The sequence below is a fragment of the Pongo abelii genome, chromosome 13 (assembly GCF_028885655.2).
Source record: "Pongo abelii isolate AG06213 chromosome 13, NHGRI_mPonAbe1-v2.0_pri, whole genome shotgun sequence".
Lineage (NCBI taxonomy): Eukaryota > Metazoa > Chordata > Mammalia > Primates > Hominidae > Pongo > Pongo abelii.
The window spans coordinates 87537790-87554076 of record NC_071998.2 but is presented as its reverse complement, the minus strand read 5'-3'; the positions used below and the strand labels follow the sequence as shown (position 1 = coordinate 87554076).

The window sequence follows — 16287 nt, the reverse complement described above, 5'->3', positions numbered from 1 at the left end:
TTCAACAAATATTTATTGAGCCCCTACTGAGAGTCAGGCGGTGCCTGGGAATCTGTATTCCCAAGAACAAAACGCAGCTCCCCAGGCCACATCTAGCGGGTAGGAAGCTGGGTACCCCCTCCGCCCGGTCCTTCCTCTGCGGCCTGCGAGCCCCACCCGGGCAGCGGTCGGCGCCAGCCAGGCGGGGCTGGGGCGGGGCGGGCAGAGGACGTTGGGGCTCCGCGCGTCCCGGGGCTAGTACGAGGACGCGGCCGGGGCAGGTGGGGGCCGAGCAAAGTGGGGCGCTGCCCCGACCCCCGGAGCAGCCGCTCGGTAGAGCGGGGTCGCCGGGGTGGGGGGATCCCCGAGGCAACTTCGGGGCATCAGTCCAGGGTGAGTGGACACTCGCCCAGCTCTTGTGGTCTCCGCGCCGCGAGCGGCCCGCAGGGACTTCGGAGGCCACTTCCTGAACTCTCCCCTTTCCACAAATGGGGAACGGGAGGCCCACAATCGGCCCGGGGGAGTCAGGGCGGTGCTGACGGGGCTGGTTCACAGAGCGTGCAACAGCTGAGCAGACGGAACACGATTAAGAAACCAGGCACGCCGGGTGCCCATCAGGACCTCGGGCAGCAGAGACTCCAGCCGCCGGGCGGGTGGTGGGACCGAGGGCGGGGCGGGCGGAAGGGCCCCAGCCCTTTAAACTCCCTGCGCGCGGGAACCGCGGCCCAACAACCAACGGCGGGCGGGGCCGAGCGGAGCGCGCGCCTCCACCGCCCAACGATCACCCCCGACCCCGCCCCGCCGCTGTCCAATCAGCCGCCCTCCCCGCCACCCCCGTCTCCCTGGCCGGGACGAACCACGCGGAGGGACGGCGGGGCGGGGCGGCAGGCGGGTGTGTCCGGGCGAGTGCAGACGCCGCGCGCTCCACTGGAGTTTCGAACGCTGTTGGCCCTCCAGACAGAAAAAAATATAAGAGCGGCGGCCAATGGCGAGGTGGGAAGGACCCGCGCGCAGACCCGGCCCCGCCCCGGCCGGCTGGAAAGAAGGCCAGGCCTGGCCATTGGTTCGCGCCGCCTGTCACTCGCCGGTGCGGCCAGCGGGCAGCGGCCTCGCGGTGACTGGTTCCGCCCAGGCGCGAAATGTAACGCGGGAAAAGCCGGGGCAGGCACCGCGGCGGCAGGTTGTTATTTTTGGGGGCTCAGCGCCGCGCGTCCTGCTTTCCTGTCACCGCAAGGGCCGGGCCGCCCGCTGCAGCCTGCGCTGCGGAGTACAAAGAGCGGAGGGCGCGCTTGACCTGGGGCTGGGGTCCAGCCCTGCCCGCCGGTGCCGTCCGCTCAACTCGTTAGGTGGCTGCTTGCGCAGGATTCCGGGAAACGTCAGTCTGCCATGAGCCGGCAGGACTGAGCCTGCGACTCGGAGCAGAGCGAGCGAGGGGCAGAGCGGTGCTCAGGAGTGCGGCCCGGGGCCGCCGGAGCTGCGGGTCGGGCCGGGCGATGATCCGGGGCGTCGAGGCGCCCATGGCGGAGAACCCGCCGCCGCCACCGCCCGTCATCTTCTGCCACGACTCCCCGAAGCGGGTGCTGGTGTCGGTCATCAGGACGACCCCGATCAAGCCAACGTGCGGCGGTGGAGGGGAGCCGGAGCCGCCGCCGCCGCTCATCCCCACCAGCCCCGGCTTCAGCGACTTCATGGTGTACCCGTGGCGCTGGGGCGAGAACGCACACAACGTGACGCTCAGCCCTGGGGCCGGGGGGGCCGCCGCCTCGGCCGCCCTGCCTGCTGCCGCAGCCGCCGAGCACTCGGGGCTTCGTGGCCGGGGCGCGCCCCCGCCCGCCGCCTCGGCCTCCGCCGCCGCCTCGGGAGGTGAGGACGAGGAGGAAGCGAGCAGCCCAGACAGCGGCCACCTCAAGGTGAGCGGCGCGGGCGGGCGGGACGCGGGGCAGCCGGGGCCCGTTAACGGCGCGGCGGGCGGGGCGGAGTTGAAAACGCGAGGTCGATCCGGCCACGGCGGGGGCTGCGGCTGACAGGATGCTGACGTCACTGCCGCGCGCCAAAAACCGGCCCCAGTCGAAGGGGGGGGCTGTCACGTGACAGGCGGGAGCGGCGCGGGAGACCGTCCTTGCGGCAGGTGCAGTGGGCGGGAGCGCGGCCCGGGGTCGCTGGGGATGCCGGGTCAACGGCCACTGCCATCCTCCTGGCGGGCTGCCGAGTCCTCAGTTCCGAGAGGAAACGAGAGGGATGAGGGCCTTGAGTTGTTCCACCGACTGCGAGAGGGAAGGGAGCGCACATTACTGCAGATCGCCCTGGTCCTGTTAAAAATGCCCTGCAGAGACAGCCGAAGAGCAAGAAAGGACTTCTGGGCCTGTTCTGCGGCTGAAGTTGAGCCTTCGCTGCCTTTCATTTATCCAGCATACTACTTGCTAGGTGTTGAGAGCACATAGTGGAATGGGACGCTAAAATTGCTTGCAGTCTCCGACTGCTTAAAGCTGGGAAGGTTGTTACCACTGGTTCAAACCTATTTTACAGATCAGGCAGCTGGGGCTTACAGTGATTAGTGAGGCGACCTCCCCACGATCGCACAGCTCAGTAGTGGAAAAGCGGGGACTAGGTCGAGGTTTTGTGGCTTTTAGTCCTGCATGTGTTTGGGGTGACTTTCTGCTGACTTATACTGAACTCTGTAGACTGTAAGCTCCAGGTGAGCCAGGAGTATTTCTGTCTGGAAGACTATATGACTTTACTACCTTACATTCTGTAAATGCTTAATAAAGGTGCTCAAGAAATATTTGTGTAATGAATGAATGGTGCTAACAGAAGGGTTAACATCCAGGTTCCATTTGTTAAGTGGCTGTATAAGATAAGCAATTTGCAAGAGATAACAAGTAAATCACATAGTGGATAACTGCATCTGTACCAGCACATAATGTGTAAGTTGAAACGAGTTTGATCGTTTTACATGCAGTCACAAGGATGTTGAAACTACATTGTTTGGGTTTTGAGGAAATTGATACATTTTATGTGGCGTTATTATTAAATAATTATAAAGTTATAAAACTATAGGTTTTTATACACTTCAGCTCTTGAAACTGCACCTCAGTAAACATTTGAAAGAACAGAACCTGGGCCGGGTGCGGTGGCTCACGCCTGTAATCCCAGAACTTTGCGAGGCAGAGGCGGGCGGATCACGAGGTCAGGAGATCAAGACCATCCTGGCTAACACGGTGAAACCCCGTCTCTACTAAAAATACAAAAAATTAGCCGGGCTTGGTGGTGGGCGCCTGTAGTCCCAGCTACTCGGGAGGCTGAGGCTGGAGAATGGCGTGAACCGGGAGGCGGAGCTTGCAGGGAGCTGAGATCAGGCCACTGCACTCCAGCCTGTGCAAAAGAGCCAGAATCCGTCTCAAAAACAAAAAAAATAATAATAATAACAGAGCCTGGTGAGGTGGCTCATGCCTATAATCCCTTCAGGAGGCTGAGGCTGGGGAATCACTTGAGACCAGGAGTTCAAGACCAGCCTGGGCAACATAGTGAGACCCCATCTGGCGGCCTGCACCTATATTCCCAGCTACATGGGAGGCTGAGGCAGGAGGATCACTTGAGACCAGGAGTTTGAGGCTATAGTGAGACATGATAGCACCACTGCACTTCAGCCTGGGTGACAAAGCAAGACCTCAACTCTTTAACAAAAATGGAAGAAACTTGCCAGGTGCGATGGCTCGCGCCTGTAATCCCAGCAGTTTAGGAGGCTGAGGTGGGTGGATCACCTGAGGTCCAGGAGTTCGAGACCAGCCTGACCAACATGGTGAAACCCTGTCTCTACTAAAAATATAAAAATTAGCCGGACGTGGTGGCGAGCGCCCATAATCCCAGCTACTCGGGAGGCTGAGGCAGGAGAATTGCTAGAACTCGGGAGGCGGCGGTTGCAGTGAGCCGAGATTGCACCATTGCACTCCAGCCTGGGGGACAGAGTTAGACTCCGTCTCAAAAAAAAAAAAAATGAAGAAACTAACGATAGAATTGTTGATAGTATTGCTGAGTATTACTAAAGGCTACAGTTGCTGTTGGGCTGCCTCTAGGTAGCCCCTAGTGAGATGTAAGACGGATGGGTATCCGCTGGGCGCGGTGGCTCACGCCTGTAATCCAAGCACTTTGGGAGACCGAGGCAGGCGGATCACAAGGTCAGGAGATAGAGACCATCCTGGCTAACACGGTGAAACCCCGTCTGTACTAAAAATACAAAAAAAAAAAAAAATTGGCCAGGGGTGGTGGCTGGCGCCTGTAGTCCCACCTACTTGGGAGGCTGAGGCAGGAGAATGGCGTGAACCCGGGAGGTGGAGCTTGCAGTGAGCTGAGATCGTGCCACTGCACTCCAGCCTGGGCGACAGAGCAAGATTCTGTCTCAGAAAAAAAAAAAAAATTTTGGATGGGTATCCTAGATATTTTTGTGTTAACCATTTATAAGTTTTAGTCTTTTTAAAAAAACACTAAATTAGATTATGTAGTTGAACAATATAAAGGCATACATTCATAAGTTCTTGTGTAAGATTTTGCCTTTATGGTTTTATTCTTATAGATTAATCTAGTTCTGGATCACCCAAGAAGATTAATGTTATATAGATGAAATCTATAGGTATGTTGTTTTTGGCCTAAAACAGACTTATCCTTACCCAGACATTTTATAAAAATTGCTAACTGTGGCCAGGCGCGGAGGCTCACGCCTGTAATCCCAGCACTTTGGGAGGCCAAGGCTGGCTGGTCACGAGGTCAAGAGATGGAGACCATCCTGGCCAACATGGTGAAACCCTGTCTCTACTAAAAATACAAAAATTACCTGGGTGTGGTGGCACACGCCTGTAGTCCCAGCTACTCGGGAGGCTAAGGCAGGAGAATCACTTGAACCCTGGAGGCGGAAGTTGCAGTGAGCGGAGATCGGGCCACTGCACTCCAGCCTGGCCACAGTGAGACTCCCTCTGAAAGAAAAAAAAAATTGCTAACAAGATGCATGGGCTTGAATTGTATTTCCATGCTGTACACCTCTTTTCAGAGGTAAAGTATACCAACAGTTGTAAAAAACATGTAAAAGTGAAATGGCTGTTTTGTATTTCTGCTTTTTTCCTTTCTCATGTAGTTTTTCGTGTTGTAACTTTCATAAATTATTTGGTAAATTGATTTGAATATGTCTTTCTATTGATGAAGCAATCCACATGCAGCTCCAAAAATTCATTTATTTAGCTTTCCCACCGTAAGACAGAAGGGTCTGGAATACACCTTTATTTAAGAAAGTTGCTAGACTAAGCTTTGTGGGGGCAAGAAAGAAAAAGAAAAGGAAGTTGCTTAGTTTGATTTGTGGTCAATACACTGAACTACAAAGATAGAGAGTCCCAGCCTGTTTTACTGTTTTGCTTCTTTAAAGTACTTGTAGTTCTTTATCTCCATGTGCATCATCAGGGAATTGTGCTGAGTCTGCTCATTTTTGGGGAAGACAGGAAACAAGTTTGTAATGTAGCCAGTGCCAATAACATGCTCTTAATATGCCACATACAGGCACTAACAGCTGTGGGTTTGAGAACAACATTTGCGTTCATTTACTATCTATTCTTTGCCACTGCTCCCAGGGGAGGTGTCAGCATCTGAGTCCTGCACACCCTGTGTCAGCTTTCTCTTGCTCTTTTGTTTGTTCCTGCCCAACACTGCCTCCCTCGCCTGTGGGAACATCTACCAGCTTATTTTGGCTGCTCATCACACGTGCTTATCACTGTTGGCATATAATTATATATTATCTTCTTCTGGATTGTAGAATTCTGAGAGGGAAGAAAGCAGGTCTAACTGCCTTCTGCCACAAGTTGTTCCAAGGCTCCCCACCTTGTCCCTGTGCCCTCTACTCAGACTGCATTTGAAGTTACTTCTTCACTGGGGCTGGTGGGGTCTGGCTTCTCAGATACTATTCACCCTGCAGGATCTACCGGCTGCCTATCCTGCTTCCCCTTTCTGTGTCACCTGAACACTTCAAAACCTAGACTGTACATACTGTTACGAATAGCTGATTTTTAAATACTTTATACATAATACATAAATTCATATTATTTATGAATAGTAATGTTTGAGCACCATGTTAAACCTAACATCATGTTAACATAGTAGGCACTATTTATTGCCTGGCACAGGGTAAGCATTTCATAATGTTAGCAGCAAACTGCTGGGCTCTGTGTTGATCATTTTGAATTCTTTAATTCATTTTATCCTGTTTACCTGATGAGGAATGAGAAATTAGAGTCCCCAAGACAAAGTCTAGTTAAGATTGTATGGTAAGTGGCAGAACTGATCGGAACCTTCTAGAGTCCCTGTTCTTAGTCCCTATACCACACTGCTCCTGGGACTATCACATGTAAATGGACTTCAGGGGTTTATTTTTGTTTTTTAAATATTAAGCTGAGATAAGTAGACATAAGAAATACATACTATTGGCTGGGCATGCTGCCTCATGCCTGTAATCCCAACACTTTGAGAGGCCAAGGTGGATGGATCACTTGAGGCCAGGAGTTTGAGACCAGCCTGGCCAACATGGTGAAACCCTGTCTCTACTAAAAATACAAAAAAATTAGCCGGGCGTGGTGGTGCACACCTATAGTCCCGGCTACTTGGGAGGCTGAGGCATGAGAATCACATGAACCCGGGAGGCAGAGGTTGCAATGAGCTGAGATTGTGCCACTGCACTCCAGCCTGGGCGACTAAGCAAGATTCTGTCTCAAAAAAACAAAAGAAAAAAAAGAAAAATACATACTATGTATAGCTTGTCTGTGTCTCAGTTGAGATGCTTTATAAGAGTGCACTCAATTCAATAAACTGGAATTAAAACTTGGGAAGTTGTGAAGATAGATCAGGATGGGAAGTAGGAAGTTACAAGTTAGGAAGCATGTATGCAAGTCATGGGAAGTTTGTATCTAAATCTGAATGTGAAAAGGTTCACACGCCTCCCTCTGAGACCTATTTTTGTTTTCCTTCTAGGTTGTGCTTGTTCCCTTTATTTGAATTCTACTTATAAAAATGTGTCAAGGACTTTCAGGTTTTTTAGTTATCACATGACTAAACACTTTCAAAATCACTAATCAACCTTCTAGAGATATGGAGATTGTTTTTAAAATTATAATTACTAAGGTAAGCAAAAGTTTTTGGCAATTTAATAATTTTGTGTTGCGAATCGTCAACAGTCTTGACAAGATCTGTCCTTAGCCTCCAGGTGCACTTGGCTGCTGAGTGTAACACTCTGTAATTGTCCGAAGATGCCTAGAAACATGGTTTTCTCATTGTTAAGGCCAAAAGGAAGAGGGTCCTCTTTAAGTAACATTGCTTATTTTAATATGTATTGTTAAAAGATGGTCTTTATTCATTTATTTAGGGCATTATATGATTATTTGTTTTGTCTTATTTCTGAGCTAAAAGAATGCACTTATTAATTAGCTGGGCATGGTGACGCATGCCTGTAGTCCCAGCTACTCGGGAGGCTGAGGCAGGAGAATCGCATGAATCCGGGAGGCGGAGGTTGCAGTGAACTGAGATCACGCCACCGCACTCTAGCCTGGGCAACAGAGCAAGAGTCCATCTCAAAAAACAAAAAACAAAACAAAAAAACCCAAAAGAATGCACTTAGTGAACCCCTCCCTGTATATGGCCAGTATGTTGTATTATGCTGTATATTTCAGCACTCATACTCCATTTCTCATTTGGAAAATATAAGTGTGTTGCTGGTGGCAGAAACAGTCTCTTAGAGTTGCTGGGAGGCAGCCATATGGTTAACTTTTTTTTTTTTTATGTTAACTTATCAGTTATTTCAAATTGCAAAAGTTAGCAATATGTTCTTGCATATTTATTTGTTTACTTATTTTTTATGTTTTTCAGACAAAGCCTCACTCTCACCCAGGCTGAGTGCAGTAGCACTGTTAGGGCTCACTGCAGCCTTGAACTCCCACTCTCAAGCGATCCTCCCACCTCAGCCTCAAGCGATCGTCCCACCTCAGCCTCCTGAGTAGCTGGGACTTCAGGTGTATATCACACCTGGCCTTTTTTTTTTTTTTTTTTTTTTTGTAGACAGGGTCTTGCTGTGTTGCCCAGGCTGATCTCAAACTCTTGGACTCAAGCAATTCTCCCGCCTCAAATTCCCAAGCAGTGGGATTACAGGCATGAGCCACTGTGCCCAGCCTTTCTTACATATTTAAAAATACTAGGAAAGGGATCCTTTTATGGCAGAGGACTTGTATCACTAAGGTTTTTTTGTTTGTTTGTTTGTTTTGAGACAAGGTCTCACTCTGTTGCCCAGGCTGGAGTACAGTGGCGCAATCATGGCTCACTGCAGCCTTGGCCTACCGGGTTCAAGTTTTCCTCCTGAGTATGGGACCACAGGTGTATGCCACCACACCTGGCTATGTTTTTTTTTTTTTGTAGAGATGGAGTCACACTATGTTGTCCAGGCTGGTCTTGAATTCTGAGTTCAAGTGATCCTCTTGCCTTGGCCTCTTAAAAGTGTTGGGATTACAGGCGTGAGCCACTGTGGCCAGCCACTATGGGTTTTTTGTTTTGTTTTGTTTTGTTTTTGACGGAGTCTCGCTCTGTCGCCAGGCTGGAGTGCAGTGGCGCAATCTCGGGTTACTGCAACCTCTGTCTCCCGGGTTCAAGCAATTCTCCTTCCTCAGCCTCCCAAATAGCTGGGACTACAGGTACGTGCCACCACACCCAGCTAATTTTTTTTGTATTTTTAGTAGAGACGGGGTTTCACTATGTTGGCCAGGATGGTGTCGATCTGTTGACCTTGTGATCCGCCCGCCTCGGCCTCCCCAAGTGTTGGGATTACAGGCGTGAGCCACCGTGCCTGGCTTATGTTTTTTTTTTTTTTTTTTTTTTTTTTTTTTGAGACGGAGTCTAGCTCTGTCGCCCAGGCTGGAGTGTAGTGGTGCCATCTCGGCTCACTGCAAGCTCCGCCTCCTGAGTTCACGCCATTCTCCTGCCTCAGCCTCCCGAGTAGCTGGGACTACAAACGCCCACCACCACGTCCGGCTAATTTTTTGTATTTTTAGTAGAGACAGGATTTCACCGTGTTAGCCAGGATGGTCTCCATCTCCTGACCTCGTGATCCACCCGCCTCGGCCTCCCAAAGTGCTGGTATTACAGGCGTGAGCCACCATGCCCAGCCAGGCCTATGGTTTTTTTTTTTGTTTTTTTTTTTTGAGATAGAGTTTCGCTCTGTCGCCCAGGCTGGAGTGCAGTGGTGCGATCTCGGCCCACTGCAACCTCCGCCTCCTGGGTTCACGCCATTCTCCTGCCTCAGCCTCCCGAGTAGCTGGGACTACAGGCGCCCGCCACCGCGCCCAGCTAATTATTTTGCATTTTTAGTAGAGACAGGGTTTCACCATGGTCTCGATCTCCTGACCTCGTGATCCACCCGCCTCGACCTCCCAAAGTGCTGGGATTACAGGCGTGAGCCACCACGCCCGGCCTGTGGTTTTTAATGGACCTGATTTCATGTTCTATTTCTTCCTTAACAGAATCAGCTGCTATTTTTATTGATCACAGATGCTATATTCTTTTATATTTATTTTTTACTTATTAAAACAATTATTCATGATATGACCATAACCAGCAATAATCCATGAAATTATTGTGGCTTAATAAATGATGGCAATAAAGATTTCACTCCTGTGTAGCTCCTTCTGTCTGACTCTGGGTTAATAATTTTAGCAAGCAAGACTTGAGCTATATGTGGCTACTGAGGATCACAGCCAAGGAGTAAAGAAGATGAAAGAATTTGATGACCACCAATCATGGCCACAAGTTGATTTGTTAATTTGCACTTTAACAAGTCATGGTCCATTTAGGATCTTGCTAATTCCTGCTTCATTATGCATGGGAATTTCTTGAGTAATTAAGTAAGGTTGATGAGCTTTTTGTTTCCTCAACAGATATTTGTTACTAACCTACTGAGTCAGTTAGCTCAGGCTAAAAAGCAGGCTGCAGAATGCAACTTCAAGATGGCAATCTCAGCCTCAACATGGCTCATGTTATGTGTCCTGGGAGGGTTGACCACTGGTGTGCTCCACATTCTGTTCATTCTAGGATCCTGAAGGAATCTCTCTAAGCTGGGACAGATGGGTCTTAAGGCAGAGAGAAAACAGAGATGGCAGAACCATATGTTGTATTAGTCCATTTTGCATTGCTATAAAAAGAATATCTGAAGGTGGGTGATTTATGAGGAAAATAGGTTTATTTGGCTTGTAGTTCTGCAGGCTGTACCAGAGGCATGGCACCAGAATCTGCTTCTGGTGAGGGACCTCAGGGAGCTTCTGATCATGGCAGAAGGCGAAGGGGAGCAGGTTTCACATGGTGAGAGAGGGAACAAGAGGGAGGGGAGGAAGTGACAGGCTTTTTTTAACAGTCAGATCTCATGGTAACAATATGAGCGAGGACAGCATCTAGATGTTCATGAGGGATCTGTCTTTATGACCCAGACACGTTCCACTAGGCTCCGCCTCCAATACTGGGGATCAAATTTCAACATGAGATTTGGAGGGGACAAACATCCAAACTACACATGCTATTTTCACTCACATTTTATTGGCCAAAGCAAGTCATATGGCTAAATTGTACTCTGGACCCACAGTGAAAGGGGCAGTGAATGTTTTTGCAATAATATCTGCCACAGTGCCTTCTAACATTTTTAAAATTGTGGCAAAAACCCCATAACATTTACTACCTTAACCATTTTTAAGTATACAGTACAGTAGTTCTGACTATATGTAAACGGTTGTGCAACAAGTCCCTAGAATTTATTCATCTTGTAAAACAAACTCTATACTTACTGCACTTGCCTTTCCCCCGCCCCTCTCTAGTCCCTGGCAATCACCACTCTTCTAAGAGTTTGATGACCTCCGATACCTCATATAGGTAAAATTATGCAGTATTTGCCTTTTTGTCACTGGTTTGTTTTACTTAGCATAGTTTCCTAAAGGTTCATCCATGTTATGGCATATGGCAGGATTTCCATCTTTCTGAAGGCTGAGTAGTACTCCATTGTTACTATAACACACTGAGTTTGCTTAGGCTGAACTGTATATAGCACTATTTATCCATTCATCAGTCAGTGGACATTTGGGTTGCTATCGATTGTGAATAATGCTGCAATGAACACAGATATGCAAATATCTCTTTGAGATTCTGTTTTCATTTCTTTTGGATATGTAGCCTTTCCACATTCTGTTTTTAAAAAAATATTTATTATTTATTTATTTATTATACTTTAAGTTCTAGGGTACATGTGCACAACGTGCAGGTTTGTTACATATGTATACATGTGCCATGTTGGTGTGCTGCACCCATTAACTCGTCATTTACATTAGGTATATCTCCTAATGCTATCCCTCCCCCCTCCCCCAACCCCGCTACAGGCCTGGTGTGTGATATTCCCCTTCCTGTGTCCAATGTTTATTTATTTATTTTGTGTTCCATTAAAACTTCATTTACAGAAACAGGCTATTTGCCAATATTTTAATCTATTAAAAATTACTCACGCTGGCCGGGCACGGTGGCTCATGCCTGTAATTCCAGCACTTTGGGAGGCTAAGGCGGGCGGATTACAGAGATCGAGACCATCCTGGCTAACACGGTGAAACCCCGTCTCATTGGCCTGATGAATCTTTCATATTTAGGTGGTTTTCTTGTAAAGCCATCTCCAACAAAGCACACTTTAGTAACCATCCTCTTCCATGCCTTCTTTCTCTTTCCTGTTCGAATAACTTTTAATACTTCTGCTTCTCCCTGGGCACATACTTTAGGCAGAGGGACTTCCCATTTTCCTGCCTTTTCTTTTCGTTTCTGTTTAATCATATTGGAAAGTACTTTAGTTCGAGATTGTCCCTCTCTGTCCAGCAGATAGGCAGGTACTGCTCCCTGTGGAGTCTTTTCATCATTCTTGTGTTTGGTGTTTCTCTTTTCATGAATCTTTGATAGTCTTTTTCATTTGTATTTTCTCAGCATGGCGCTGTTTATGTTAAAGCTTAGCCTTCAGACCAATCATTTTCTTTGCCTTCTTTGAACGTTCATGAGCCTCTCCACTTTCTTTCTTTCTCTTTTTCTGTTGGTAATCCAAACGGTATCCATAGTGTTTACGGTGTAATTCAATATATTCGTTCTGTGGCATGGTGACGGCCGCAGAGCCGCCAGGAGCAGCCCCTGGGGTGCGAAAATGCTCTCAATTTTCGGGTCTCAAAGACCCACAAGCCCACGCCACGCAGGCCAGGACAGGAAAGCTGTTTATTTATTTAATAATAGAGATGGGGTCTTGCTATGTTGCCCAGGTTGGTCTCTAACTTCTGGCCTCAAGCGACCCTGTCACCTCAGACTCCCAAAGTGCTGGGATTACAGATGTGAGCCACTGTGCCTGACCCCCACGTTCTTTTTTTTTTTTTTTTTTTTGAGGTGGAGTCTCGCTCTGTCACCCAGGCTGGAGTGCAGTGGTGCCATCTCGGCTCACTGCAAGTTCCACCTCCCGGGTTCACGCCATTCTCCTGCCTCAGCCTCCCGAGTAGCTGGGACTACAGGCGCCCGCCACCACGCCCGGCTAATTTTTTGTATTTTTTTTAGTAGAGACGGGGTTTCACTGTGTTAGCCAGGATGGTCTCGATCTCTTGACCGCCTGCCTCGGCCTCCCAAAGTGCTGGGATTACAGGTGTGAGCCACCGCGCCTGGCCCCCACGGTCTTAATCATTAAAAAAGTTAACTGTAATGGCTAATGAGAATTTACCAACATAAAACATATTTCTTCAGTTATTAATAATTTTTAGGTGTTCCTGTTTTACGCTGCCTGTATCTAAAGACTAAAGGAAAAATAGGTAAAGACTTCATTAAATCTTTTGAAAACTTTCTGTGGACTTTCAGAATAAAAGTAGTAAATGTACAACTAATTTGAATATTCATGGTATAAGACTGAAATCAGGTCATTAAGTTGTGCTGAATATAGATTTTAATATCTAAGGATTTTCTTAAAACATGATTTATCCTAGAAGAGAACTCATCCATGTAGGGATTGAACTTTTCTTTCAATGTGAAAATTTGATTGAAAGGAATTTTGCTGTAGCTTATTACTATCCTTCAAGGTTTCAGGCTGATGTTTAAGCTTTTGGAAGGCTTTGAGTTTTGATACTGAAAGCCCTAAAAGCATCTTCGTTTTAGATGTAGTTGTATATGATCCTTTTATGATTTTTTTTTCATGTAACTTGTATGTGTGAAAGTTCACTTAACTGGGAAACAAAGTTTCTTTCAAGTAAATGTTTATTTTATATTAGTTTTAGCTGTATAGAAAAGCTGTGAAGGTAGTACAGAGAGTTCCCATAAACTGCACACCCAGCTTCCCCGTTAACATCTTACACTAGTGTGGTACATTTGTTAAAAATTAATGAACCAATACTGATGCACTAGTATTAACTGAAGCCCATAGCATATTCAGATTTCCTTAGGTTTTTAATCAACGTAAAATTACATAACATTAAATTAATCATTTTAAAGTGTACAATCTAGTGACATTTAGTACATTCATAATGTTCTACAAGTTCCAAAACATTTTTATCACCTGTAAAGAAAACTTGATCTGTTAGGCCATGTTTCCCTGTTCCCTACTACATGCAGACCTTGGAAACCAACAACCTACTTTCTGTCTCTATGGATTTACCTATTCTGGATATTTCATTAAATGAAGTCACACAATATGTTGCCTTTTGTGTTTGGCTTCTTTTTTTAGCATACTGTTTTTTAGGTTCATCCACTTTGTAGCACATATTATTTTCATGGCTGAATAATTTCATTATATATGTATACATATTCCATTGTGTATGTATATGTATATATATGATATCGATACAAAACTATCAAACTTTTCCACAGTGGCTGAGCCATTTTACATACTCATCAGTAGTATATGATGGTTCCAATTTCTCTACATTTTTTATAAAAAAACTATTTCCTACTTATTTTCCTTTTTTTCTCCCAGTATAGTATAACCTAGTTGGTGCAAAGTAGTATCTCACTGTGGTTTCAATTAGCATTTTCCTAAATGATGAATAATTTTGAGGCTTTTTTTTTTTTGAGACAGAGTTTCGCTCAGTTGGCCAGGCTGGAGTGCAGTGGTGTGATCTCTGCTCACTGCAACCTCCGGGTTCAAGCGATTCTCCCACCTCAGCTTCCTGAGTAGCTGGGATTACAGGCACTCGCCATCATGCCCGACTAATTTTTGTATTTTTAGTAGAAACGGGGTTTCACCATGTTGGCCAGGCTAGTCTTGAACTCCTGACCTCAGGTAATCCACCCACCTTGGCCTCCCAAAGTGCTGGGATTACAGGCGTGATACACTGCATGTGGCTGATTTTGAGCATCTTTTTATGTATTTGCTGGCCATATAACTGCATTTGTCGGCCATATAACTGCTTTGGAGAAATGTCTGTTCAAATCATTTGCCTATTTTTTAATAGAGTTTTTTTGTGTTTTTTGTTGTTGTTGAGTTCTAAGAGGTCTTTTTATATCCTTGATACTAGGCCCTTATCAGATGTATGGTTTGCAAATAATTATCTCCCATTCTGTAGGTTGGCCTTTCGTTTTCTTCATAATGTCCTTTGATGTACAAAAGTTTTACATTTTGATTCAGTCCAATTTATTCTTTTGTTGCTTAGCTCTTGGTGCCATATCTAAAAATCCATTAAAAAAATACAAAGTCAAGAAGAGTCATCCCTATGTTTTTCTTTAAGAGCATTACAGTCTTTTTTTTTTTTTTTTCCGGAGACGGAGGCTCGCTCTGTTGCCCAGGCTGGAGTGCAGTGGCGTGATCTCGGCTCACTGCAAGCTCCGTCTCTCGGGTTCACGCCATTCTCCTGCCTCAGCCTCCCGAGTAGCTGGGACTACAGGCGCCCGACACTGCGCCCGGCTAATTTTTTGTATTTTTAGTAGAGATGGGGTTTCACCATGTTAGCCAGGATGGTCTCCATCTCCTGACCTCGTAATCCACCCGCCTCGGCCTCCCAAAGTGCTGGGATTACAGGCGTGAGCCACTGCGCCCAGCCAAGTTTTTGTATTTTCAGTAGAGACGGGGTTTCATCGTGTTAGCCAGGATGGTCTTGATCTCCTGACCTCGTGATCCGCCCGCCTTGGCCTCCCAAAGTGCTGGGATTACAGGCGTGAGCCACCGCATCCGGCCTTGTTTTTGTTTTTTTGAGACAGGGTCTCATTCTGTTGCCCAGGCTGGAATGCAGTGGCGTGATCTTGGCTCACTGCAACCTCTGCCTCCTGAGTAGCTGGGATTCCAGGCATGTGCCACCCTGCTCGGCTAACTTTTTGTATTTTTGGTAGAGATGAGATTTCACCATGTTGCCCAGGCTGATCTCGAATTTTTGGGCTGAAACAATCCACCCACCTCGGCCTCTCAAAGTGCTGGGATTACAGGCATGGGCTACCGTGTCCAGCTAAGAGCTCTATAGTTTTAGTTCTTATATTTAGCTCTGTGGTACATTTTGAGTTAGTTTTTGTATATAGTGTAAGGCAGGGGTCTAACTTTATCCTTTTGTATATGGAAATCCAGTTATCCCAGAACCATTTGTTAAAGAGACTATTATTTCTCTGTTGAATGTTCTTGGGTCCCTTGTTGAAAATCAATTGGCCTTTCATGTATAGGTTAGGTTCTGTACTCTAAATTTTATTTCATTTGTCTATATGTCTTTCCTTATGCCATTACCACACTGTCTTAATTGCCAGTGCTTAGTAGTAAGTTTTGAAATTGGGAAGTGTGAGTCCTCCTGTTTTGTTCTCTTTTTCAAGATTATTTTGGCTATTTGGAGCCTCCTATAATTCCATATGAACTTGAGGATAGCCTTTTCCATTTCTGCAAAAAAAAAAAAAAAAAAAGAAAAAAACCCCCTGGAATTTTAATAGAGATTGCACTGTGGCTGTAAGATTGCTTTGGATAGCATTGCTCTCTTATCAATTTTAAGTCATCTAATTCCTGAATTGTATCCTATAAGTTTGGTATGTTGTGTTTTTGGTATTATTTGTGTCAAGGTATTTTCTTTTTTCCTTTGTGATTTCTTCTTTGACCCATTGGCTATTTAAGAGTGTGTTGGGCCGGGCACGGGGGCTTACGCCTGTAATCCCAGCACTTTGGGAGGCCAAGGCGGGTGGATCACGAGGTCAGGAGTTCAGGACCAGCCTGGTCAATATGGTGAAACCATGTCTCTACTAAAAATACAAAAATTATCTGGGTGTGGTGGCGCACACCTGTAGTCCCAG

At 46.8% G+C, this 16287-nt stretch overlaps 1 protein-coding gene, 1 long non-coding RNA gene and 1 pseudogene across 4 annotated transcripts in view; 2 read left to right on the top strand and 1 right to left on the bottom strand.

Annotated features, from left to right (window-relative positions):
- The first annotated feature begins 1132 nt into the window (after positions 1-1132).
- The window catches only part of ZNF367 (zinc finger protein 367), a 32272-nt gene continuing 17117 nt past the window's right edge, over positions 1133-16287 (top strand). Inside the window, exon 1 of the mRNA XM_002819997.4 lies at positions 1133-1889. Within this exon, the coding sequence (XP_002820043.1) occupies positions 1473-1889 (417 nt within the window). The 5' untranslated portion in view covers positions 1133-1472. The remainder of the gene's footprint in view (positions 1890-16287) is intronic.
- On the top strand, positions 1911-15101 carry LOC129047937 (uncharacterized). Of its 3 annotated transcripts, none has more exons than XR_008509849.2 (3): positions 1911-4606; positions 6982-7131; positions 12804-15101. It is a non-coding gene; the product is annotated as an uncharacterized LOC129047937 (long non-coding RNA). The 3 variants fall into 3 exon arrangements; XR_008509848.2 differs by having other exon boundaries at positions 12787-15101; XR_010136557.1 differs by lacking the exon at positions 12804-15101 and adding an exon at positions 10081-11218.
- LOC103891502 (ribosome biogenesis protein NSA2 homolog) lies at positions 11552-12287 on the bottom strand (annotated as a pseudogene).